Source organism: Mesoplodon densirostris, chromosome 7 (genome assembly GCF_025265405.1).
Source record: "Mesoplodon densirostris isolate mMesDen1 chromosome 7, mMesDen1 primary haplotype, whole genome shotgun sequence".
Lineage (NCBI taxonomy): Eukaryota > Metazoa > Chordata > Mammalia > Artiodactyla > Ziphiidae > Mesoplodon > Mesoplodon densirostris.
In genome coordinates this window covers 14,669,609-14,696,474 of record NC_082667.1, presented here as the reverse complement: position 1 = coordinate 14,696,474, position 26,866 = coordinate 14,669,609, and the positions used below count along the sequence as shown (strand labels likewise).

The following is a 26,866-nucleotide window of genomic DNA, read 5'->3' as shown; positions in this document are numbered from 1 at the left end:
AACTCTTTCACTAGCACTTCCAAGGACTTACTCCTTTCCACAAACATGTAGTAAGCTTCTCCAATGCATTTAATGTTTGTCACCTCTATCCTCCATGACTGTCAGGCATAATGCTGCCTTCAAAGAAGCAAGCTGTCCAAGAACCCAGATGACATCTGTTCATTGTTGCTGTAAGACAGCATAGAAGTTAACATGTGAAGAGCACTTTATCTTTTCAAAGCAGCTTCATGTATTTTTTTTCCTCAACAGAAGTATTACAATAGAAGTACTATCTTTCCCATTCTTGAAATACAGACACATAAAAGCACTCAAAGCCTTGAATTTGAATCCCAGCTCTGCTACATACTTGCTGTGTGATCTTGGACAAATTATTTACTTTCTGTGAGTTCAGTATCCATGGGGAAATTAATATCTACCTTAAGGGACTGTTATGAGCATTCAGTGAGATTAACACCTGCAAAGAACACGACACAGTAAATGCTCAATAAAGGACAGTAACCTTCCCTATGGCCTCCTTAAATAGTTTGTGCAAGATTTCTCAGCTAGTAAGTTGGTAAACCTAAGACTTAAACCCAGGTCTCCTGATTCCTTAATCTGTTTTCTTCTAGCCACATCACTTTGGCAGCCTGCCACATACTACTGAGCATATAAATATATTCTGACAATAAGCGATCACAACATTTTTATCTATCAGCAACTAATTTTAGCTTTGAGAAAAAGGGACCAAAAAAAACCGATCTAATTAACTTGGGGGTAGAAGGGGTTCGAAAATATAAAATATAAATTACCCCCAAACCGTGGTACAGTTGTACCATAGCACTTCCGTACAAACAAAAATTATGACAAGAAACAGAAAGTTCTCTCTGGTTTTATGAGGAACAACTGGAGAAAGAAACGAGCATGACTATGATTAAAGGAACTTAAGGGTATTTTTTTTTTGGTAAACCAAACCACTGGGCAAAACGATTTGCATCCCATTCCAAAATAACTCTATCAGGGCTGAGAAGTATCTTTAAAAAAGAGACCTCAGTGTGCTAACAACAAACCTTTTCTCCAATTCCTTTAAGAGTGAGATAAATGGGAAGAGTGAGATAAATTGTCAACATAAACTGTCAACATAAACGTTCATGAAGATCCTTGAAGACCATAAGTGTTTGTTCTGGATTCAGTGTTAATAAGCAGCATAAAGGAGCATGATCAAAAGAATAAAAGTTTCATAAGTATCCTAAAACAAGCTGAAAATATTTTGAAAATTATACAATATAAAAATAAGTTATTACTCTGTTAATAAAAATAACCGATTGTTTTCAAAGTGATATACATAACTAATCTTTTTCAAGTGCTATATATAATTCCTTCTAGGAAAAGTTCTAGAAGACATTCGAAGAAGTTCTCATCTTTAACAATCCCTGAGAAGAGAAGACAGAATAATTCAGTCACATCCTGAATTTGTAAATTCTGAAAAGAAATGCCAGGAGAGAGCTTGATCTGACTTTGAAAGAACCCAAGATTTAACCAAGAAAGGTAAGAGTTGAGTGAATTTCTATCACAAAGCAGGGGAGAAGCTGATAAGAAGCTCTACCCCTCCCCACCAGCACAACCATATTTCTTGTCCTCCTCAATTCAACTTAAACCTCTGCTAATTATCTTCTACGGAAGCATAACAAAATGTTCCTAACATTTCTTCCTGACACTCAGAGCAAATTCCATTTATTATTTAGCATTCATTAGTAGCCACTGAGATACTACACTAACTCTAAATTCTATGCAGACCCTATCAATCCCCAGAGGGTAATGTCCTTTCCTTCTCCAAATTTTTTCCTCTGATATAAATTCTCTTCTACCATAAAAACTTTTCCAGAGAACACACATTCTTAGCCTAACTTCCCAATCTAGATTCTCCATAAAGATAGTTTCATGACTCTTCATGAATCCCTTTCTGGGAGCACTAAGGTCCTAGTAACTAGGAAATCACTCATGATCAAGGGCCCTTCATTTAAATCCTGCTGACCTCAACAAAATAATAATAATAACAATAATAATAATAAGGAACAATAATCCTTCCAAAACTCATATGAGAAGTCTAAATCTGTTAAAGAACATAGACTTGTATAGTTTCCATCCAAGGACTACAAATTTAGTCTCCTCTCCCTTAAGAAAGCCTATTTCCTACTGATTCTACATACGTATTGTAGAAATACTTATTCAACCTAGAATGACCTTTAGGTTATTTCTTTCAACAAAGATATTACACAAATTAGAATCATGACACTGAATCTAATGAAAATAAAATGAGTAAGAACATGTAGTCTCCAAAATTTCCAAGCTGGGAGAGAAAAGGAAAACATAATGGAGTTCCCAGAATGCTAACTTTCAATTTAAATATCTCAATATTTGAATGATTTCTACACACAGGCTTTTTAACTCTAGTATATGCAGTAACTAAGCCACTAGTCAAATACAAAACTGGTCCGAAAGAGACTCCTTGAGTTTTATTTGGATTCTTCCTAGAAAGCACTCTCTGAGGATAAATATCTGACTTCAAAATCTTGACCATCCTCTGCAGGACGTTAACCACTTAACACCACAGTTGAAAGACTTCCAAAGAGAAACAGGCTGAGGGGAAGAAGGAGAAATAAGTATCAACCAGTAAGCAAAACAGACAGCAAACAAAATTTTATATCAAGAAACAAAGAAATTGTTTCTACTCTCGCTAAAATGATACAGACTTTAAAAAGCAAAACCAGCCAAAGATCGCGTGGTCCCTTAACTTCTGCAATCCCCAGTGACGGACTCTATATTCCTAGGAAGGAGGGATCACAGACAATCAAACGGCAAATCACTATGTGGATAAAATGACTGGTAAAGTGGGGGGAAAAAAATTGAACTGGTAAACAACAAAAAATGACTTACGGTGCATTTAAAGATCTGTCAGGGCTACGGGGAAAAGTCACGTCCTAGATCAGCCTCAGTTTCCCTACCCAAAAAAGGCGAGAACATGACACTTCGCTCAGAGGAGCCAGAGGGCCCTGTTCCACAAGCCTCCACCTATTCAGAGGCCCCTTCAAAGGCCGGACTCAGAAAGTGTTCCCAGTGCAACTGAGTCATGACACCCGGAGCCTTTGGGGGGTGGAGGGGGAGGAATAAAGGAGAGCCAAAGCGCGCAAAGCTCTATCCGTTCCTGGAAAGCGACTTTCCCCACACACTGGGGGTACCGACACCCGCCCCAGAGCCAATATCCCCTCCCTACCGAACCGCACCGGGCAGCCCCACCATCTCTGCGTCCTTCCGGCTTCTCCCTCAGTTTCCCGCCGCCTCACCGACCGCGCCCCCGAACGCAGCCGGGTAGTTCCTCCTCTGGCCGTGTCTCCGCTGCCGACCCGCCGCCCACCCGCCGGCGCCAAGGTCTTCTCAACCCGGCGGCGGAAGGATGCCGGGCCGGGCCTCCCAGGCTCCTCCCGTGGCCTACCTGAAAGGCGGGAGGGGGCTCAGTTTGCAGCCCAGCAAGTGGACTGAGCCACAGACTAGAAGAAGAAGCAAGGAGGAAGCAAGGGGTCCGCTCTACCGACCAGCGGGAGAAAGCAGCCTGAGCGCGGGGCCTCGCAGATAAGTCAGCCTTCCAACCGGCGCCGCCACCGCTCGGGAGACATCAAGCAAGAAGACGGCGCAAAAGATCACCGAATACACGAACGCCCAGACGTCAAAGGAGGAGCGCCCAGGCAATCGTTCAAGGCAGTAGAGTCGAGCGTCGAAAAACAGCTTCGCTCCAACTCAAGGTCCGGCTCCTGTCCAAGGCATAAATAAACAAACCCAGATCATAAGCCACGGAGTAAAGCAGACTGGGCTTCTGCCATTTTCTGTGTCAGCTGCCTGCTGTCTAAATTGTTTAGAGAACCGAATTTTTCTTGAGAGTGTTGAAGATCAAGTCATAGTATAATAACACGTTATCTAACTATAGTTCAGCGACTACCTTATGGACTCTCAACACTATCCCAACTGAGCAAATTTGACCTTAGTTTCCTCATGAAACAGTGAGGTGAATGAAAAAGGTGATAGATAGATAGATAGGTGTATAGATAGAGGTATGACAGAGAGAATGAGAGAATCCAGACTGAGGAACAGAGTGAATAATCTCTATTAAAGCTCCAATTTAGCTTCCATAAGCATAGAAGATAGAAACTGGAAAATTCAGGGTTCTGTAGTCTGATCTTAAGACAGGAAATAAATAACTAAACAAACAAACAAATAAATAAATAAATAAATAATACACGTACTGCTTTTCTCTTTTATTTTATTCCAAAGGCCTAGAACCACAGGTGTGCTTCTTACATAATAACCAAGTTTCTTTGGGTTCTGAACTTAACGAAGTGTGCTGACATTTTTATCATCACAATAGCCTTTTTCTGGAGTCTCTTAGTAGACAGACTAATATGGTCAGCACAAATATGGATTAATATGTTCATCCCAGGCACAATTTAGTAAATCATATAGATCACTACAATATGGGTTACCAACTGTGAGCAATAATAGTTTACCTTACCTCCTTCGAAGGAGGGAGGAGACTTGGAGAGTAAAGGTGTAAAAAGAAAAGATAGTCCCAGCCCTTAAAGAGCATATAATCTAATCAAAGTGAAAGCCCACATTCTTAAAACATTAGCTTTATTCACAATTTATTGTAATTTTTTAAAACCCTTTAAATTCATGAAAATATTTAAGGAACAACTCATATGTATAAAATGCAGGATAAGACCAGCATCCATAATATGAGGACAAAACGCTTTATTGTCTATCACTTTTTTAAAAATAAATTTATTTATTTATTTTATTTTATTTTTTTGGCTGCTTTGGGTCTTCATTGCTATGCACGGGCTTTCTCTAGTTGCAGAGAGCAGGGCTACTCTTCGTCTTGGTGCCCAGGCTTCTAATTGTGGTGGCTTCTCTTGTTGCGGAGCACAGGCTCTAGGTGTGCAGGCTTCCGTAGTTGCAGCACATGGGCTCAGTAGTTGTGGCTCACAGGCTCTAGAGCACAGGCTCAGTAGTTGTGGCACATGGGCTTAGTTGCTCTGCGGCATGTGGCATCTTCCCAGACCAGGGCTTGAACCCATGTCCCCTGCATTGGCAGGCCCATTCTTAACCACTGCACCACCAGGGAAGTCCCTTGTCTATCACTGTTTAGAGGACTTTTCAAATGAGTAAACATTATAGCAACATTTATAAAAGCTTAAAAAGAAAGAATTTAACAATCTGCGTCCAAAACACGAACTTTTAATTTGTTCATGTTCTCATAAAGTCCTTGGAAATATTCTACATAATTTTTCATTTAATTTTATTTTTTTATTTAATTTTTTGGCCGTGCTGTGTGGCTTGTGGGATCTTAGTTCCCCGACCAGGGATTGAACCCGGGTCACAGCAGTGAAAGCACCACATCCTAACCACTGCACTGCCAGGGAATTCCCCTACATAATTTTTAAAGTTTAATTTAAGCAGAGATACAATAGTGTTATTTTTTTGCATTATATTATTTCCCTATTAAAGTCTTTAATAGTTGTTTTTTTAAACAATTGCACAATATTCCATTGAGAGGATTTACTGAACATGCTTCCCATTTTGAATATGTATCTTGCTTCCAAACATTTTCTGTGTAATAGGTATTGCATCTCCTGGAAAGAGGCAGTTATAACCTTATTATTAATGATTAGAATCTACTGCACAGGACTTCCCTGGTGGCACAGTGGTTAAGAATCCACCTGTCAATGCAAGGGACATGGGTTCGAGCCCTGGTCTCGGAAGATCCCACATGCCGCAGAGCAACTAAGCCCGTGCGCCACAACTACTGAGCCCACACTCTAGAGCCCGCGAGCCACAACTACTGAAGCCCGCGTGCCTAGAGCCCGTGCTCCACAACGAGGGAAGCCACCGCAATGAGAAGCCCAGGCACCACAAAGAAGACTCGGCCCCACTCGCCGCAACTAGAGAAAGCCCACAGGCAGCAACGAAGACCCAACGCAGCCAAAAATAAATAAATGAAACTATTTATTTATTTTAAAAAAAGAAGCTACTGCACATAAACAAAAAGAGTAAAGAAACAAGGGGCTTCCCTGGTGGCGCAATGGTTAAGAGTCTGCCTGCCAATGCAGGGGACATGGGTTTGAGACCTGCTCCAGGAAGATCCCACATGCCACAGAGCAACTAAGCTCGTGTGCCACAACTACTGAGCCTGCGCTCTATAGAGCCCATGAGCCACAACTATTGAGTCCAAGTGCCACAACTACTGACACCCCCGCGCACCTAGAGCCTGTGCTCTGCAACAAGAGAAGCCACCACAATGAGAAGCCCACACACCACAACAAAGAGTAGCCCCCGCTCGCTGCAACTAGAGAAAGCCCGCATGCAGCAACAGAGACCCAACACAGCCAAAAATTAATTAATTAATTTTTAAAAAAAGAGCAAGGAAACAAGGCAGAGGTTTATTTCTCTGTCATATAAAAGAAATCTAGGGTAAGGTGTGGCCATTCAGCATCAGGGACCAGGCTTCTATGTTGTTGCTGTGATATGTTCAATAAGTGTTTTTTTGTCTTAGATCCAAGACAGCTGCTCAAGCTCTAGCCATCATGTCTACATTCCAACCAGCAGGAAGCTGAAAGAGGAAAGGCATGTCTCCTAGCCATAAGGACACATCTTGAAAATAGCACAGGACATTTCCACTTACATTCCACTGGCCAGAATTTAGTCACATAGCCACACCTAACTAGGAATTTGTCCTTATCCTGGGAAGCCATGTACCCATGAAAAGTCAGGGGCAACTGGATTCTAGGAGATGACTAAATAAGCAGTCTGCCAAATTCCTAGACTTTGCTTTACTGTTTCCCAGGGCTGAGTTTCTACTTCTAGAATACACGCTTTAGGGAAGCTTCCTTCTTGGGGAGGCTTGTGGGGCTTAAGTGTCTAAAGCTACAGCCCTCACTCAAACTTGACCCATACAATGACTTTATTTTGAAACCTTGATTTCAGTGAGGAAAACTAAACAAAACTACTTTCGAGGCTATAAGAAGTTTTAGGTTTTTCAAATCTGGAGGCATTTATTTTGGGAAAAACACCTGAAGGTTATGCAAATATAAATCTAAAATCAACATCTGAAAATGGAGATGTTTGAGAAACTGAGGCTAGACTGCTCTGTGAAACCATGGAAAAGATGGTTTATTCTACAGGCAGAGTTGCATCTTTACAGATAAATTTCATTAGAGAAACTGTTTCAAGAGTGACAGTAGGGCCTCCCTGGTGGCGCAGTGGTTGAGAGTCCGCCTGCCGATGCAGGGGATACGGGTTCGTGCCCTGGTCTGGGAGGATCCCATATGCCGCAGAGCGGCTGGGCCCGTGAGCCATGGCCGCTGAGCCTGCGCATCCGGAGCCTGTGCTCCGCAACGGGAGAGGCCACAACAGTGAGAGGCCCGCGTACGGCAAAAAAAAAAAAAAAAAAAGAGTGACAGTAAACTACTATTTGTTCTTATCAAGTATATTTGGACAGAAGAGTAGATCACAAAAGATCAGGGGTTGAAACCCTCAAACCCACAGAAATCTTTTTACATTGGAGGAAGACCTGAGAAAAAGAAACCAGGTAGGCAGAAGGAAAGATCATCTTGGGATGTAACACAGAAGCCTACACCTTGGTGTTAAAAACTCAATAACTCATTATTATGTTGATTGTTGATTATTGTATTCTGATAGGATTCTTGTGGAGGAGTCACCCCCCTTGAAGGTAAGAGGATGCTTACCCTGAAGTAGGGTGACCAACTGTCCCAGATTGCTAAGGACTAAAGGGTTTCCCAGGACACAGCACTTTCCGTGCTAAAACTGCGACAACTGAGGGCAAACCGGGAGAGTTAGTCACCCTAAGAATAAATATAACCACTGTCAATCATGTGGAAAGAATCTGGAAAGACTAAACCAGGGGACTTCTCTGGTGGTGCAGTGCTTAAGAATCCGACTGCCAATGCGGGGGACACAGGTTTGAGCCCTGGTCTGGGAAGGTTCCACATGCCAAGGAGCAACTAAGCCCGTGTGCCACAACTACGGAGCCTGCACTCTAGAGCCCGCGAGCCACAACTACGGAGCCCGCGTGCCACAACTGCTGAAGCCTGTGCGCCTAGAGCCCGTGCTCCACAAGGGAAGCCACCACAGTGAGAAGCCCGTGCACCACAACGAAAAGTAGCCCCCACTCACCACAACTAGAGAAAGTCTGAACACAGCAACGAAGACCCAAAGCAGCCAAAAACAAAAATAAATAAATAAATATTTTAAAAATGACTAAACCAGGAATGAGGATTGGGACTTACTGACCTGGGGGAATTGCCTGTGATAAAGGGTGAAGGGAGGGAAAAGGAGAGAATGGGAGGAGACTGTTCCTTATCTTGCTCTGGGCTCTGAGAAACCTACCACATTGGGTGGTAGGAATCAGGCCTGAACCTAAGATGAGATTCTGTAGCAGTACCATGAGTCATCTTATTACGAAGTCCAGGAAGCGGAGTTAGGCCTTGAGCAGCCAAAATGATGAGCCGCTTGTAGGTTTTGCGTTGCAATTCTATTGTTCTTTGGTAGTCTGGTCTCATGGCACTGTGGGATAACGTACACACTTTGGGTTGGACGGTAAAGGTAGAAGCTGTGTAGTGATGTAAGAGCAGCCCAGGGAAGAAGAGAGATCCCAGAACAGCAGGTAACCATTCACAGAACCATAACAGGCTTTTCCTTCTCTGGAATTATTTATATAGGATAAATTTCTAGTGGTGGAATTTATCAATGGATTGAAATGTCTGAACTTTTTAAGACTCTAGAATGGCATGGAAATCAGCCCTTCTATAAAGACAACTGTATATATAAGGGTTAGAAAAAGTCTCAACAGACTGAAACGGAATGTTTTGCTGGGCAAACATGGAGACTCCTTTCCAAAAGACTTTTTGAAATTTACCAGCCTGTGATTTCAAGGTCTACTTTTCTTGTTCCTGTTTAATATCAAGAGATCTCATACCTCTTATCTGATTATCACGAAGTAGGGTATTAGATGGTAGTCACATTAAAAATAAAAAACCTGTGAGTTTTATGCAGTTAGGTTCCTGGGGTGTCCACAGCCTTCAACTAGTATTTTTTCTTCCTTCCTGCATTGCTATTTTTACTTAATTCTGAGTCCGTTATCTCTTATACTCACAATTTTGTAAAATCTGGGTGGGATCTAGGGAGCAAGAGGGACCTGAGGATATATGCATGCACAGTGGTTAAAACTCCAATTTATTTTCTTGATCTCTTCTTAACTTCCCCTCCACTGTCAGGGAAATCAATGGTTAAGCTCAGTTCTTGAGTTTCCAGTTTATTATGTCAGGTAGGGATACAATTGTAGTATGTCTATTATCTATATAGCCTCTATTTTATTCCTCCTTATCTCTTATACTTTTTCATATATGATCCCATTAAAATTGTGTCTTGTTTCTTTGTCCCTAAATTAGATTAACTTGCTATAGATCCTTTACAGTCCAAGAAAGGAGCTCCATCTCTGTTTAGTTCATTTTAAACTAAGAATATGTTTATGGTCCCTCTTTTGTATAATTTGGAATTAGTAAACCGCTGATAAACCAGTATTGTAGTTTTCCCTTAATACATCCTGGGACTTTTGCTGTCTTGGAACAGCTAAGGGCAAATCTGGAAAACTTTTATGCTGGCCAGATGGAATCATCTATGGGAAGATGAGGCTTATATAAGACAGGTGAAATCCTTGACTTTGTCCCAAAGCTATACCAGGAAGATACTATAAATCCACAATAAGGACCTCAAGAGAAGACTTCTCAGGCACATATAAAAAGTCCCTATAAGCAAACCCTTGGCAATTTAGAAATACAGATCGTGATCCCTCCCCTAGGTCATTCTGAGGAAAGTGTAACTGGACTGAAAAAAAATCCTGGCCTATAAAAATCCACGTTGAAAGGAGATTAAAGGAATAGATTTTAACTGTTATTCTGTGGAATTATTAGGAAATAAAATGCTCCCAGGGAAAAACACTTCCAGCCAATGTTTGGTCTGTTCAGCACTTAGAAATTATCTTTGGTGTGCAAATAATAGGCTTGAAATTGCTAATGAATTCTTCCCCAGCCTGTCCCTCCCACTGAGGCTTCATGTCACCATCTAATGAGTTAAGTTGTGAAAAACCCCAATTTTCCTTTAATGTGGTTTTTGAAAGATAAATGCTAGGCACTTTCCAAGATTACACTCCACCTTGCCTCTTAAGATGCACAGGTGTGGGCTTCCCTGGTGGCGCAGTGGCTGAGAGTCCGCCTGCCGATGCAGGGAACACGGGTTCGTACCCCAGTCCGGGAAGATCCCACATGCCGCGGAGCGGCTAGGCCTGTGAGCCATGGCCGCTGTGCTCCGCAACAGGAGAGGCCACAACAGTGAGAGGCCCGCGTACTGCAAAGAAAAAAAAAAAAGAAGAAGAAGAAGATGCACAGGTGGCAGTATGCCTTTCCTCATGCAATACTCATAATAGAACCAAAACTTTAGAGGGAAAAGTACCCATCTCAGGAAATTTGGAAAGACTGTGAGAGTTAAAATATTGCCTATCAGGGAGACAAAGCAAGCTTGGGTCACAGGTTTAACTTGACAAAGAAAAAAAAACATAACAGGGCACCTCTATTGCATAATGAATAGAACAAAAGTTTCCAGTCACCTCTTCATTGTCCACTCCCATCTCAGCAATATCACTGCACTTGTTAAGCTCAACCTCCTGCCAAATGGACCCACTCCTTACAGAGTAGGATGATGATGGAAAATAGCATTTGGAGTAGAAATAAATAGCAGATAATAATCCATAATTGTTTTTAATCTTGTGGATGAGTCACCTTCAATTTATTTCCAAATTTCTTTTGTCATCAGCTGTTCACTTCTTTACTTTGAAAATCACCAGATTAACACTGCCAAAGGCAGGTAGGAAATGATCCATGAGGACATTTCAGAGGGATCACATGGGTGAGTGGCTGAGAAACTGGGAACAAAACAATCCTCAGGAAAGGCTCTATTTTGTCCCAGCAAAGGCACCAATGTGTGAACCTAATTCACACTTTCATTATTCCAATCAGGTTATTTTTTTTTTTTTTTGCGGTATGCGGGCTTCTCACTGTTGTGGCCTCTCCCATTGCGGAGCACAGGCTCCGGACGCGCAGGCTCAGCAGCCATGGCTCACGGGCCCAGTCACCCCGCGGCATGCGGGATCCTCCCGGACCGGGGCACGAACCCATGTCCCCTGCATCGGCAGGCGGACTCTCAACCACTGCGCCACCAGGGAAGCCCAGGTTATTTTTATATCAGTATAATTTTAGAATAAGACTTGGTGGAGGATTATTTATTTCCTGAGAAGTTCTGTCCATCACTTTGCACAGAAGATATTCAAGTAGGTCTAACTCAAAAATTCATTTCAAACCAAGAAATTATATTCCTTTTACCTCTCCTTTTTAATACATGTCTTCTGTATCCCCTAAACTTTCTTTCTGAACAAGGAATTTCAAAGCAGAATGGCCAAAAAGACATCCTAACATCATAATCATAAGAAATGTGATCTATTTAGATGTGGACTGTCTAAACCTGGGTGAATTTCCTTTGCCCATCAATCTTTCAGGGTCTTTAAATCCCCTGTAAAGTGTAAGCTTGCTGTTTTGTCTCTATTTGACTTGTCTTCTTTAAGCTGATTGAATTCTTAAACCCATTTAGCCTTTAGCTCCTACTCAGGGTTGGAAGTAAGAGATTGGAGTCCAGATGTTCTCCCTGGGAACTAGGTCCAAGTCACAGCTCAGTAATTACAGACAGAATTAAGATGGAGGTTTTGGACTGTCCCTAACCTCCTCTTAAAAACACAAAGCTGAAAAATCACATTAGTAGCCATTTATTTATGTCAGAGGACCATTTCCCAACTGAAATTTACTCTTCACACTTGCCTCAGATTATGCCTATATAGGTAGTAAAGTAGAAAAGCTAAAATACCATCCAAATCTTTCAGGACAAATATTGTTTTCTTTTGAAATCTCTAGATAACTGAAACAAAGTGTTCTGGCTGTCTAGATGCTATTTTTCCCTCTGCTTTGATTTTGTAAGCATGATATAAATGTCTGCAACCGGGGAACTTTCAAATGAGTGAGTGGTGCTAACCTGGTGTTCAACGGATAGTAGAGAACTGTTGTCTCGGAGGTTTTGGTTTAGTTAATAAACTTGCAAATGAATCAAGATATTCTGGCCTAGCCTCAACCTTTCTAAAACATGCAGATTAAATGTCAGTTTGTGACAAGTGTCCACACGCTCAGTCATGCTAGATGATGGAACTGTGTAGGGGGTGGTGAGAGGGAAAGTTTGTCACAGCTCCTTCTGGAAAGCCTCCCCCCCTCCCCACCTTCCACATTAGCTGAAGTGAGTGAGCATCAACTCCTGACGGATACGGTCAGCCTCTAGGTCCAAGGACTCCATGTGCTCATACTCTTCCTCAGGAGGCTGTTCCACGGGTCCTGTCCCTGGAGAGGACCAGACATCCATCCCATGCTCCAGGGAGATGTTGTGAAGGACACAGCAGGCCAAGATAATGTGGCTGGACTTCTCCGGTGAGTACTGCAGTGCCCCCTTGGATCCATCCAGGCAGCGGAATCGGGAGCAGAGGGTTCGGAAAGTCTTCTCAATCACACTGTGAGTTGCAGAATGGGCCATATTATAGCGATATTCGGCTGGAGTTTCAGGAATGTGAAGTGGGGTCATAAGCCAGGTGCGGAGAAAGAAGGAACTGTCACCTGTGGGGAAGGCCCAAAGACATCACAGATGTTTATAACTGGAATACAAACAAAAAGGAAAATCCAGGAGCATGTACAGAGAATGGACAAGAAAATGCAACAGCTTCCAGAGCCAAAGCACACCAGGGAAATGAAGAGGGAAATGCTGTGGTAAAGAGCCCACAGCTAGTCAGGAGCAGGAAGACTAGAGTGAGTCTTGGCTGGGAATACCCTTGGCTAAAACCAACAGAGAAAAAAGCTGACCCGGCTAAAGAAAGCTAAGTCTGAAAGAATGTAGGACAGAGGTGAAGGCACTGGAGGAAATGAAATTCCTGGATTTTCTTTTTTTGGCCGCGATGCACTGCTTGCGGGATCCTAGTTCCCTGACCAGGGATCGAACCCGGGCTCCCGGCAGTGGAAGCGCGGAGTCCCAACCACTGGACCTCCAGGGAATTCCAGGATTTTCTGAATTCAGAGATATTATTCTTTAATAAAAAGTTAATACGGCTTCCCTGGTGGCGCAGTGGTTAAGAATCCGCCTGGCAATGCAGCGGACAAGGGTTCAAGCCCTGGTCCGGGAAGTTCCCACACGCCACGAAGCAACGAACCCTGTGCGCCACAACTACTGAGCCTGCACTCTAGAGCCCGCGAGCCACAATTACGGACGCCCGCGTGCCTAGAGCCCGTGCTCCGCAACAAGAGAAGCCACTGCAATGAGAAGCCCACGCACCGCAATGAAGAGTAGCCCCCACTCGCCGCAACTAGAGAAAGCATGCACGCAGCAAGGAAGACCTAACGCAGCCAAAAATAAATAAAATTAAATTTTAAAAAAAGGTTAGTACGGGCTTCCCTGGTGGCGCAGGGGTTGGGAGTCCGTCTGCCGATGCAGGGGACACGGGTTCGTGCCCCGGTCTGGGAAGATCCCACATGCCGCGGAGCGGCTGGGCCCGTGAGCCATGACCCCGGAGCCTGTGCTCCGCAGCGATGAGGGGCCCACGTACCGCAAAATAAATAAATAAATAAATAAAGGTTAGTAGAAACTATCACATAGCGAGCCAATCTTCAAAATCTCTAAAGAGCAAGAGTGCAAGAGAGAAAAAGAGAATTCTGCCAGGAGACCTCAAAACACTTGTGAAGAAAAATCTCTGACTTTACCATTAAAATGTCAGGTCTGAAAGCACTACCTAGGAATTTCAGAGTATTTCATAGACAATAATCATTCATTCTCCCAGTGCTAAGAAGAATAAGAGAAAATTCCCAGCAGAGATGAGAACTCAGGTGTTCTGCCTTCCTAGATATTACCTTCATTAGAACCATGCCTTTGTAATAGAGGAACAGGTAGAATTTCACATTAACAAGGAGACCATAAATATAATGATGCAAATAGTAATAGGGATAAAGAAATAAAATCAGAAGTCAATTAAAATAATATACACAAGGCATTTCCCTTAAGTGACTTCTTTATGGAATAATCCTGGGAAGTGCTAAAACCAAAACAAAACTGGGGTGCAATGTCCCATTACAAGAGTACAATGTTTCTATAATGTTTAATTGTCCTGACTCACTAAATCTGGAAGATGAAATGTCTCAGAGGAACAACCCCTTAGAAATTTGAGACAAATAGACCTGAGGAATACCAACTTGTATAGTTGCTGTGTTCCTCACCCACCATCAATTTCAGTAAATAGTTATGGATTGTTCAGAGAGTGCTAGGCACTGTTCCAAACATATAGCACTCCTTTCTTTTAGGAGCTTACATTTCTTTTTTTTCTTTTTTTTGGCCACACCATGTGGCTTGTGGGATCTTAGTTCCCTGACCAGGGATTGAATCCCGGCCCGTGGCAGTGAAAGAGCCAAGTATTAACTACTGGGTCGCCAGGGAATTCCCCATGGGTTAACTTTATTTTATTTTATTTTTTAAATAAATTTATTTATTTATTTTTGGCTGCTACTCTTCGTTGCAGTGCATGGGCTTCTCACTGCAGTGGCTTCTCTTGTTGCAGAGCACGTGCTCTAGGCATGCGGGCTTCAGTAGTTGTGGCACCTGGGCTCAGTAGTTGTGGTACCTGGGCTTAGTTGCTCCGCAGCATGTGGGATCTTCCCGGACCAGGGCTCGAACCCATGTCCCCTGTGTCGGCAGGCGGATTCTTAACCACTGTGCCACCAGGGAAGTCCCAACTTTATTTTAAATGCAATTTTTTAAATTTAAAAAATTACTGAGGCTCCCACAGTATGGCTGGCGACATTAGCTACCGCTCGCTCTACTCTCTCTAACGGGGAAACAGCGGACTACAAGAGACTGAGCTGTATCTGCCTCTATTTCCAACAGACTCACGTTCAACTTTCGCTCAGACACACACACACAAAAAGCCGGGAAAATTTTATTAACCTTTTTTTTTAAAAAAGTTAATATAAAATTATAGCCAAAAAGGAACCTGAACTTTAGTAACACAGCTGGAACAATCCGCAGCGGTGGTGGCAGCGGTGGGAGAAGAGATTTAATTTAGTTGATTTTCTGTGGTTGTTGGTTGTTTGCTAGTCTCACAGTGATGGAAGCTGCACATTTTGTCGAAGGGACCGAGAAGCTGCCAGAGGTTTGGTTCTCCAGGCAGCAACCCGATGCAAACCAAGGATCTGGGGATCTTCACACCATCCCAAGATCCGAGTGGGACATACTTTTGAAGGATGTGCAATGTTCAATCATAAGTATGACAAAAACTGACAAGCAGGAAGCTTACGTACTCAGTGAGAGTAGCATGTTTGTCTCCAAGAGACGTTTCATTTTGAAGACATGTGGTACCACCCTCTTGCTGAAAGCACTGGTTCCCCTGTTGAAACTTGCTAGGGATTACAGTGGGTTTGACTCAATTCAAAGCTTCTTTTACTCTCGTAAGAATTTCATGAAGCCTTCTCACCAAGGGTACCCACACTGGAATTTCCAGGAAGAAATAGAGTTTCTTTCCTTTTTTTTTTTTTTTTTTTTCCTGGCGGTACGCGGGCCTCTCACTGCTGTGGCCTCTCCCGTTGCGGAGCACAGGCTCCAGACGCGCAGGCTCAGCGGCCAGGGCTCACGGGCCCAGCCGCTTCGCGGCATGTGGGATCTTCCCGCACTGGGGCACGAACCCGTGTCCCCTGCATCGGCAGGCGGACTCCCAACCACTGCGCCACCAGGGAAGCCCAGAAATAGAGTTTCTTAATGCAATTTTCCCAAATGGAGCAGCATATTGTATGGGACGTATGAATTCTGATTGTTGGTACTTGTATACTTTGGATTTCCCAGAGAGTCGGGTCATCAATCAGCCAGATCAAACCCTGGAAATTCTGATGAGTGAGCTTGATCCAGCAGTTATGGACCAGTTCTACATGAAAGATGGTGTTACTGCAAAGGATGTCACTCGTGAGAGTGGAATTCGTGAACTGATACCAGGTTCTGTCATTGATGCCACACTGTTCGATCCTTGTGGGTATTCAATGAATGGAATGAAACTGGATGGAACTTATTGGACTATTCACATCACTCCAGAACCAGAATTTTCTTATGTTAGCTCTGAAACAAACTTAAGTCAGACCTCCTATGATGACCTGATCAGGAAAGTTGTGGAAGTTCAGGAAGTTCAGGAAAGTTGTGGAAGTTCAGAAGATCAGGAAAATTTGTGACCACCCTGTTTGTAAATCAGAGTTCTAAATGTCACACAGTGCTTTCTTCACCCCAGAAGATTGAAGGTTTTAAACATCTTGATTGCCAGAGCGCTATGTTCAATTATTATAATTTTGTTTTTACCAGTTTTGCTAAGAAGCAGCAACAGCAGAGTTGATTAAGAAAAATGAAGAAAAAGTGCAAAAAGAGAACACACATAGAAGAAGGTGGTGACTGGTTTTTAGATATTGATACCAAGGGCCATGCTTTCCATAACTGCCACCTTGTAGTTGCAGAAAGCCCTAGATGTGATGACAGTGTAATCATTTTGAATTGTATGCATTATTATATCAAGGAGTTAGATATCTTGCATGAATGCTCTCTTCTGTGTTTAGGTATCCTATGCCACTCTTGCTGTGAAATTGAAGTGCATGTAGAAAAAGCCTTTTACTATATGAAACTTTACAACACTTGTGAAAACAACACAATCTGGTTTATGCACAGTGTAATATTTCTCCAGGTATCATCCAAAATTCCCCACAGACAAGGCTTTCGTCTTCATTAGGTGTTGGCCTCAGCCTAGCCATCTGGGACTGTTCTATTAAATTGCTACCAGGATTTTGCATCCAGTTACCTCCACTTTCTAGAACATATTCTCTACTAATGTTATTGAAATCAATTTCTACTTCATACAGATGTTTTTGCAGCACCAATCAAAGTTCTTCTTCCACGAGTTGAGTCCTCTATGAAAATGACTGCATTTATCCATTTTGTGTATTACTATCTCACTGCTTCCTATACTGGTGTGACTTGGATTCATTCCTCACCATGGTGTCTCCCTCCCAACCACACCCCCTCCATAAAGCAATACACTGTTACACTGTGGGTTTACACTAACCTTATACCCTAGAGGGGGAACGGGGGTGGGGGTGGACCCTGGGCTTAATTTTCTTTTAAGGTCAAGGGAGTTTGGCCTTTTTCGTTAATCATGAACTCTTTTGGAATAAGCTGGTGTTGATTAGCGAAGAAGGTGTAGATTGATACTAGGGAATATTGGCAGAACTGTATGGAAACTGTGTCCCCCATTAAATGAGATTAGCTTCTCATGGGTACCATGTCTTTATTAACTTGTTAAGTAGTAGTATAAAAAATTATCACTAAATTTGTTAGCAAGGAGATTTAAGATATAGGTTGTGTTGGATTCAACAAGATAAGTCAGCTCAGATGATTCACCTCAACTTTTACTTTCATAGCCATTTCCACTAATTTCTATTAATGATATGCCATAAACTTTCGTTCAAAGCAAAAAAAATACTGAGATATTCACATATAACATTGTATTAGTTTTAGGTATACTGGATTAACTTTAAATATCTGAGATGGCTCACAAAATTTTCAAATTGTATATTTAGCTGGCTTTTTACCTCCTAAGTACAACCTATTTTAATTGAACTCATCCCTACTAAATACTGAATTTTAGAAACTGATGTTGTAAATAATAATGAAAATAATATCTATGACTTGTCCAATCCCAACTCCACTGACCTCATTTTACATGTGAGAAAATAAAAATAAACATCACCCATCCTTTGATATGTTAGGCACAGGAAGAGGAAGGAGCTAGTCACTAAATGCTAATAATGTCAGACTCAACGTCACTAAAACAATGGTATAATGCTGTAAAAGAGAATAAGAAAAACATTTAAGATGACTACCAAAACAAAGAGATTCTAGATATTTGTTAAACGTCTCTTAAGAAACAGTATGAACCTTAATTGGGAAGACATACAAGACAAGCTAGTTAATGTAGACCTCTTATAAAATGCTCCATCATCATTAACTGGTTATAATCCAAGCACCACTGGAAGACAGACACTCAGGAGGGGATTAGGATCAGAACTCCTAAACAGACTACAATTGCTTACATGATCAGTCATCCAAGAGACATTCTGGCAGATCTTAACCCAAAGCTGCTTAACAAGACTAGGCCAAGAGCTGAAGAAATAACTCAGGCTGAATTGTTTGTAGGAGCAGGTACATTTAGAGAAGAGGAATTAGGTGATGCCCTCTGAAGGGGCATACGAGAATGAGGACATGAAGGGATGACAGCCAAGATGAAAATATGCTAAACAAACAAACCAAAAAAAAAAAAAAAACAAGGGGGAATCACAGCTAGTTCTAGGTTTGGCAAATCTAGTACCACTCTACAAATCCGATGGTGTTCTTAAGATACAATCAACCATCTTCTTTCTTTTTTTTTTTTTTTTTTTGGCTGAGTTGGATTTTCGTTGCTGCGCGCAGGCTTTCTCTATTTGCAGTGAGCGGGAGCTACTCTTCGTTGCGGTACGTGGGCTTCCCATCGCGGTGACTTCTCTTTGCGGAGCATGGGCTCTAGGCGTGTAGGCTTCAGTAGTTGCAGCATGCAGGCTCGGTAGTTGTGGCTCACGGGCTCTAGAGCGCAGGCTCAGTAGGTGTGGTGCTCGGGCTTAGTTGCTCCGTGGCATGTGGGATCTTCCCGGGCCAGGGCTTGAACCCATGTCCCCTGCATTGGCAGGCGGATTCTTAACCATTGCGCCACCAGGGAAGTCCCACAATCAACCATCTTATCTCCCTCTCTCTTTTAACATCTTGTCATTCCTTATAATCCTGCCAGTCTTCCCTACACATCCAGACTAATGTTTTCCAAACATCTATTCATTACAAATCATCTAGGACACGTGTTAAAAATGATGTCCAGATTCTTTTCTTGAAGATTCTCATTCCTGAAGTTTGAAGTGGGGCCCAGAAGTGTACATCTTAAGTAAATTTCCCAGATAACTTTTCATCCGGAAAATTTGTGAAACACTATACTAGTTAAGGGGTCTTCAAACTAGTTTGCCTTTTACGGCTCATGGAGGATTTCCAGGGGGTCTGTGTTAGAACCGATAGTACTAAGGCAGTCAAATTCCACATCATCAACTTCTGTGGGTATACCTTCCCGGCATCATTAGTGCATAGCATGTGGCCTGGTACCGAAACTGGCCTTAGTAAACATTTGTTAAATGTCGTTGCAATATCCATCTCTTCCACTTCCACTCTTTTTGTAAAGAGGGGAATCAGAAAAATAAATAAAAATTCGTCCGAGTTTTTACTTATTTTCAGCTATGTCCTGTAAACAACAAACTACTTTAAAGTCATAATTCCAACTGAATCTGGGGTCCCAAGGGGTGAAGGAAAAGAAAATCAGTAATTCATACATGACCTTGAAGTCCTAACAAAAGGATCATTTGCCAAATAGAGTAACTCCTCACATGATCCAGTTTAAAACATAAACACAAATGACACAGATGTTCTGTGCTTAATTTCCTATTCTGTGAAAATGTTGATATTAGTGTTTAACTCCTTAAGAGTTTTTATAAGGATTAAGTGAGATAATCCAATGCAAAGTGCTTACAAGATTGCCTGACAAATTCTAAGTGCTCAATCATTTTTAGCTGGCTTTATTTTTTTTTAAATGAGAAACCATGTGTTTTAAGTTTATTTATTTATTTATTTATTGGCTGCATTGGGTCTTCGTTGCTGTTTGCGAGCTCTCTCCAGTTGCGGCGAGCGGGGGCTACTCTTCATTGCGGTGTGCGGGTTTCTCATTGCAGTGGCTTCTCTTGCTGTGGGCTCTAGGCGCATGGGCTTCAGTAGTTGTGGCACGTGGGCTCAGTAGTTGTGGCTCGTGGGCTGTAGACTGCAGGCTCAGTAGTTGTGGCATAGGGGTTTAATTGCTCCACAGCATGTGGGATCTTCCCAGACCAGGGCTCAAACCCGTGTCCCCTGCATTGGCAGGCGGATTCTTAACCACTGCGCCACCAGGGAAGTCCCCTTAGCTGGCTTTAGAGTTAGGGTACCAAAGTGATTTCACAAGAAATCAGCTTGGAACCCAAGTACTTCCCCAGCTGTGGCAGAAGTAGTTGGATGAGACACTTGCAAACAGTCTTCCCTTCACTTCTTGGCTTGAGTTGTATGAAAATGGAATTTGAAAGTTCAGAGTAGGCAAAAGGTGGGATTAAGACAAAGTTCCAGTAGGGTAACAAGAAGGTGGGGCGCTGACAACAGTGTGTAGAAGCAACAGCTGAAGAAAATCAGTTAAGTTCCAAGATGTTACCCATGGTACCCTGGCAGCTCTAAACCAATCAGCGTGAGCAGTCTCTTCTCCTCACTTGGAACAGTGGGCAGGGGTGGGAGGGTTTTTTTTTTTGGCTGCCTCTGTGGCGTGTGGGATCTTAGTTCCCCGACTAGGGATCAAACCTGTGACCCCTGCAGTGGAAGTGTGCAGTTTTAACCACTGGACCGCCAGGGAAGTCCCAAGGGGAGGTTTTTCTTTAACTGCCAGTCAGCACATTAAAGAGAAAAATTCCTGAGTGTTTATTACATGTAAAACACTGTGTTATGAGCATGTGCAGTGCAGACATGATTAGTGGCCTTAAAGAGAGGTCTTCCAATTCTTCATTGCCTTCATCTCCCACATAACATGTTGTGTACAAGATAACCCTTGTCCTATTGCTCACATAGAAGGGTGCTTTAAAAAAAAAAAAATGACAACAAAAAAGAAAGCTGCCAGGCTCGAGGGTTTTATCACTGTTAACTAACTGTATTCCTCCCAGCTCTACAGTCACATCAGTTTGCACTGCTCAGTACTGAATAGGTTCTTCTCCTACTCAGATCATTAAGCCAGGCTTTCCGAGGGCACTCAGGCAAACTGATCTATGAAGTGAGTTTCCATAAGAACTGTATACATGCACTGTCTACTATCATTTTCATATAGATATCATGGTGACAATCACCAATGGCAAAAATAATACATTTGCACAATACTTTAGAGTGAACTTTCATATATATTCCCTAATCCTAACAATAGGTATTACTGCCCTTAGCATTATTTTCACCATTTTACAGATGATAAAAATTAAGGCTCAACTGTATGGATGTACTATATTTAACCAGATCTGCATTGATAAGTATCTTGGCTATATTTAAGAGGAATGCTTTTGTAGGGTTGTTGTTGCTATTGTTGTTTGTGAGTACAAAACACTGCTGTGATGCAAATGCTTGTAATTTTGTTTTACATATTTCTGAACATGTACCTCCAAGAAGAGCTGGGTCAAACTGTATGTTTTTAAATGTTAACAAGTGTCCTTTAAATGTTGATTTAAAAAAATTAAGGCTGGGGATTTCCCTGGTGGTCCAGTGGTTAAGACTCTACCTTCTAACGCAGAGGGTGCAGGTTACATCCCTGGTCAGGGAGCTAAGATCTCACATGCCTCGAGGCCAAAAACCCAAAACATGAAACAGAGGCAATACTGTAACAAATTCAATAAAGACTTTAAAAAAAAAGACATTACTTCTGTTTCAGTCCTCCTTAAAAAAAAAAAAATTGAAGTTTTAGCCACAGCAATCAGAGAAGAAAAGGAAATAAAAGGAATCCAAATCAGAAAAGAAGAAGTAAAGCTGTCACTGTTTGCAGATGACATGATACTATACATAGAGAATCCTAAAGATGCTACCGAAAAACTACTAGAGCTAATCAATGAATTTGGTAAAGTAGCAGGATACAAAATTAATGTACAGAAATCTCTGGCATTCCTGTACACTAATGATGAAAAATCTGAAAATGAAATCAAGAAAACACTCCCATTTACCATTGCAACAAAAAGAATAAAATATCTAGGAATAAACCTACCTAAGGAGACAAAAGACCTGTATGCAGAAAATTATAAGACACTGATAAAAGAAATTAAAGATGATACAAATAGATGGAGAGATATACCATGCTCCTGGATTGGAAGAATCAATATTGTGAAAATGACTCTACTACCCAAAGCAATCTACAGATTCAATGCAATCCCTATCAAACTACCACTGGCATTTTTCACAGAACTAGAACAAAAAATTTCAAAATTTGTTTGGAAAAACAAAAGACCCCAAATAGCCAAAGCAATCTTGAGAACGAAAAACGGAGCTGGAGGAATCAGGCTCCCTGACTTCAGACTATACTACAAAGCTACAGTAATTAAGACAGTGTGGTACTGGCATAAAAACAGAAAGATAGATCAGTGGATCAGGATAGAAAGCCCAGAGATAAACCCACGCACATATGGCCAACTTATCTTTGATAAAGGAGGCAGGAATGTACAGTGGAGAAAGGACAGCCTCTTCAATAAGTGGTGCTGGGAAAACTGGACAGGGACATGTAAAAATTTGAGATTAGATCATTCCCTAACACCATACACAAAAATAAGCTCAAAATGGATTAAAGACCTAAATGTAAGGCCAGACACTATCAAACTCTTAGAGGAAAACATAGGCAGAACACTCTATGACATAAATCACAGCAAGATCCTTTTGGACCCACCTCCTAGAGAAATGGAAATAAAAACAAAGATAAACAAATGGGACCTAATGAAACTTCAAAGCTTTTGCACGGCAAAGGAAACCATAAACAAGACCAAAAGACAACCCTCAGAATGGGAGAAAATATTTGCAAATGAAGCAACTGACAAAGGATTAATCTCCACAATATACAAGCACCTCATGCAGCTCAATAGTAAAAAAACAAACAACCCAATCCAAAAATGGGCAGAAGACTTAAATAGGCATTTCTCCAAAGAAGATATACAGACTGCCAACAAACACATGAAAGAATGCTCAACATCATTAATCATTAGAGAAATGCAAATCAAAACTACAATGAGATATCATCTCACACCAGTCAGAATGGCCATCATCAAAAAATCTACAAACAATAAATGCTGGAGAGGGTGTGGAGAAAAGGGAACACTCTTGCACTGCTGGTGGGAATGTGAATTGGTACAGCCACTATGGAGAACGGTATGGAGGTTCCTTAAAAAACTAAAAATAGAACTACCATATGACCCAGCAATCCCACTACTAGGCATATACCCTGAGAAAACCATAATTCAAAAAGAGACATGTACCAAAATGTTCATTGCAGCTCTATTCACAATAGCCCGGAGCTGGAAACAACCTAAGTGTCCATCATCCGATGAATGGATAAAGAAGATGTGGCGCATATATACAATGGAATATTACTCAGCCATAAAAAGAAACGAAACTGAGCTATTTGTAATGAGGTGGATAGACCTAGAGTCTGTCATACAGAGTGAAGTAAGTCAGAAAGAGAAAGACAAATACCGTATGCTAACACATATATATGGAATTTTTAAAAAAATGTCATGAAGAACCTAGGGGTAAAACGGGAATAAAGACACAGACCTACTTGAGAATGGACTTGAGGATATGGGGAGGGGGAAGGGTAAGCTGTGACAAAGCGAAAGAGAGGCATGGACATATATACAGTACCAAACGTAAGGTAGATAGATAGTGGGAAGCAGCCGCAGAGCACAGGGAGATCAGCTCGGTGCTTTGTGACCACCTGGAGGGGTGGGATGGGGAGGGTGGGAGGGAGGGAGATGCATGAGGGAAGGGACGTGGGAACAGATGTATATGTATGACTGATTCACTTTGTTATAAAGCAGAAACTAATAAAAAATATATATATAAAAATAAAAAAATTAAAAAAAATTAAGGCTCAGAGAGTTCTCATCTGAGGTCGTGTTTAAAACAGAACAGGACTGAGTCTCAGGTCTATAGACCCCTATATTTCACTGTACTCTGCCCAAACTTTTTTCTATAGTTACAAAAATGAAGCATTTACACCTGCAGACTTACCAAGCAGCCAGCTCTCTTTGTGCATCCCAGCTTCAAACTGACTGCTGAGAGAAGACTGCTGTAGCACAGCACAGTCCTGGAGGCTCCCCGGCCAGTTTGTCTCCACAGTCATCAGTGCCCCTCTGATGTCACACACCATGAGGCAGTTTAAAGAATGAAGACCTTTGCGGTTCACATAGGAAAGGTCTTCAGCATTTGGTGCCTTGATTGCCACATGGATACAGTCAACCACCCCTATGACCCCTGGCATCCCTGCCAACCCATAGAATTCATCCTTCAGAGCCTGCACGGAGGCTTCATCAGCTGGAAAGCGGATGAACTGCGAAGCTCTTTCCACAAGCGCTTCGGTGACATTGGCAACACATCGACTCATAGATGCCTGACTGATTCCAATAGCATCTCCCATCCGAGTCTGGAAGGAACCTGAGGTATAGAAGCCCAGTGCTGCAAGGATCTGTGTCTCTGGGCTAATAGCCCTGGATCTCTGGGTAGGTCTAGAAAGACTCGCCCCCAAGAGTTCCACCAAGTAGTAAATGAACTGTCGAGGAAACCCATACATGGACATCAAGTATTCATCTGTCACATCATCCAGCTTAAAGCGGTCCAATGTGCGGTGACCTCGGCCATATAGCAAGAGATCACAGTCAAGTACTGTTATTGGTATAGCCATGGTACATGTAACTGTTGTCTCTCCTTCCCTCTGCTACTTTTCCTGAACTCTTCCCTCTGAAGATGTTGGTGCAAGAAGGTATTTAAGGAAGTGTCAGAATTCAACAGCTAACCATCATTTAAATGGCTCTGGCATTTATAATCTTCTCTCTGTAAAGGTTAAAGAAAAAAACAAAAAACGTTAGAAACGTACCAAAGATTTTAAAGTGATTCAGGGGCTTCCCTGGCGGTCCAGTGGCTAAGACTTCTCCTTCCAAGGCAGGGGGTGCGGGTTTGATCCCTGGTGGAGGAGCTAAGATCCAACATGCCTTGCGGCCAAAAAACCAAAAACATTAAAAAAAACAACAACACCCAGAAGCAGTATTATAACAAATTCAATAAAGACCTTAAAAATCATCCACATCAAAAAAAAAGCGATTCAAAGGCTACAACAGATCCTTTTCTCAAATTTCCGTTTTGTTCAAAAGGTGCTATAACTGTAATTCGGTTTTGTTCCACTAACTCATGGCAAAATACAACAGGCTTGCTTTGGTTTGAAGGAGAATGGGGGCTGACTTTTGGTGGCTCATTTAATGCCTGGCATTTGCACTGGGAAGAACAAAAGATTAATGGAAGTGATGGCATAATTATCCACAAAGTAAAAGAGATCTGCTCCTAACTATACAGGCCACGAAGCAGCTGACGTAAGTCATAGCTACCCAGGACAGGGATTAGTCACGGCAGGATTCGTTACCCAAAGCCCTCTGGCTCCACCTGATAAGTAAGGGGTAAGAGACGGGGGCGGGGAGGGAGGAGTGTCGTTGTTCAAACTAGTCTAACAAGGGATGAAGGGGCAAAAAACCGCCCACGACCCAGGCTGGTAGACGGAGATTCTGTGTTGTAACAAAAGCCTTTCCCCTCACCCCAAGAAATCCAAATCATGAGGCTGAGGGCAAGCAAGTAGGGAAGACCAGACAGGTTGGAAGGAAGGCGCAAAAGAAGAGGCTGGGAGAGCTAGGGCTGAGAAGACACTCCACCTCCAAGGCTTTTAAAAAGATGTCTTAGAAATGGATACGGAAGTGTGACTGCCCCGGCCACTCAAAGTCAGCCGAGGCCGCTCACCCACCTCTCGGCGGCTGCCAGATTACCAGCCGCACTTCCCACCCACCCAGCCGGGTCCGGCCCTCCTCCGGAACCGGCGGCCGAGCACAAGCCGCCACGGCGCTCTGTGTAGGCACCGCCCTCCCGCGTCACCGCCCGCCCCAAGTCGCGTCCTCACTGCAGCTGCCGCCGCGACCTGCGATTCGCCGGCGCACATTCCACACACGGCCCAAAGGTTCACGCTCTTTCAAAGACCGCCTCTTTACGCCTTTGTTTTCTGAGACGCTTGAAGAGATTGGTGAATCAGACTTACATGGTAAGGAAACCAGTTTTTATGGGAACGTCAAAGAGGGAAGAGATTAAGTAGGTCATCCACACTGTGCCGAAAGGGCGGCTGAGGTTAGATAGCTGTATTTCCCCCATAGCCCTCTTTCTCCCACCGCCGTCACCGAAGCGGATGAAAACAAACAGTAACGATGGCGGCGCCGGGAAGCGACCGGCTGCTGGGCTGAAGGCAGGAGTGATCACTTGAGCTGTGAGGGAAGCCCTGAAGAGCGCCTGTAGACGTGAGTGCGACAACTCGCGCAGTCTTGGGAACGAAACTCCCGGGGTCTGCGAGCCACGAGGCTCCTGAGGCGTGAGGTATTATCTGCGACCCGTGCTGTCAGTGCAGCTCCGGAGCGCGGAGCTCTCAGCCAAGAGGCGCAGCTGGCCGGTCCCAGGCCCCGGCCTCCGTAATGAGAGCCCCGAGCCACTCTCTGTGTCGCAGCTTCACAGGTACTAACTTTAGGGGGGATACCCCCGGATCTCTCAGCGCCCCCGGGTGGGAGGCTGTGGACCTGCGGCCTGTCGGGTACGTCCTGGCGAAGCCGAAGCCTACTAGCTGTAGGTCAGTCCCCTAAGCTTTCTTTGGGAAGTCGGGTTACTTACTGTAGGCTTCATTGGCCCTTGATCATTCCCAGTCCTTACAGAGATG

The 26,866-nt window shown here is 42.9% G+C and overlaps 3 protein-coding genes across 33 annotated transcripts in view; 1 reads left to right on the top strand and 2 right to left on the bottom strand.

The window, feature by feature from the left end:
- AMBRA1 (autophagy and beclin 1 regulator 1) overlaps positions 1-3,677 on the bottom strand; it is a 177,449-nt gene extending 173,772 nt beyond the window's left edge. For 16 of the 23 annotated variants that reach the window (XM_060104074.1, XM_060104079.1, XM_060104073.1 and 13 more), the window contains exon 1: positions 3,470-3,677. The gene's annotated coding sequence lies outside the window, so the exon portion shown is untranslated. Of the gene's footprint in view, positions 1-3,260 lie in introns of all 23 variants that reach the window. The other 7 variants (XM_060104088.1, XM_060104091.1, XM_060104090.1 and 4 more) reach the window with 3 other exon arrangements.
- A 6,904-nt stretch (positions 3,678-10,581) lies between these two features.
- HARBI1 (harbinger transposase derived 1) lies at positions 10,582-26,112 on the bottom strand. 3 transcript variants are annotated; one of them, XM_060105103.1, is made up of 3 exons: positions 26,069-26,112; positions 24,142-24,960; positions 10,582-12,806 (listed from the first exon to the last, which is right to left on the bottom strand). In XM_060105103.1, exons 2-3 carry the CDS (start codon positions 24,809-24,811, stop codon positions 12,427-12,429), a joined length of 1,050 nt encoding a protein of 349 aa, XP_059961086.1. In that variant the 5' UTR covers positions 24,812-24,960; positions 26,069-26,112; the 3' UTR covers positions 10,582-12,426. The 3 variants fall into 3 exon arrangements, with proteins under 3 accessions (XP_059961086.1, XP_059961085.1, XP_059961087.1); XM_060105102.1 differs by lacking the exon at positions 26,069-26,112 and adding an exon at positions 25,916-26,014; XM_060105104.1 differs by lacking the exon at positions 26,069-26,112 and adding an exon at positions 25,827-25,907.
- Positions 26,113-26,114: 2 nt separating this feature from the next.
- ATG13 (autophagy related 13) overlaps positions 26,115-26,866 on the top strand; it is a 49,797-nt gene continuing 49,045 nt past the window's right edge. For 3 of the 7 annotated variants that reach the window (XM_060105097.1, XM_060105101.1, XM_060105094.1), the window contains exon 1: positions 26,215-26,667. The gene's annotated coding sequence lies outside the window, so the exon portion shown is untranslated. The other 4 variants (XM_060105099.1, XM_060105098.1, XM_060105096.1 and 1 more) reach the window with 3 other exon arrangements.

What these genes read in the sequence shown, in the direction of transcription:
- HARBI1 (XM_060105103.1), bottom strand. Translation starts at nt 24,811, where the DNA reads ATGGCTATACCAATAACAGTACTTGACTGTGATCTCTTGCTATATGGC. An exon ending in CAAAGAGAGCTGGCTGCTTG is followed by an intron (nt 12,807 to 24,141) that starts GTAAGTCTGCAG and finishes CCTTCCCCACAG; the next exon opens with GTGACAGTTCCTTCTTTCTC.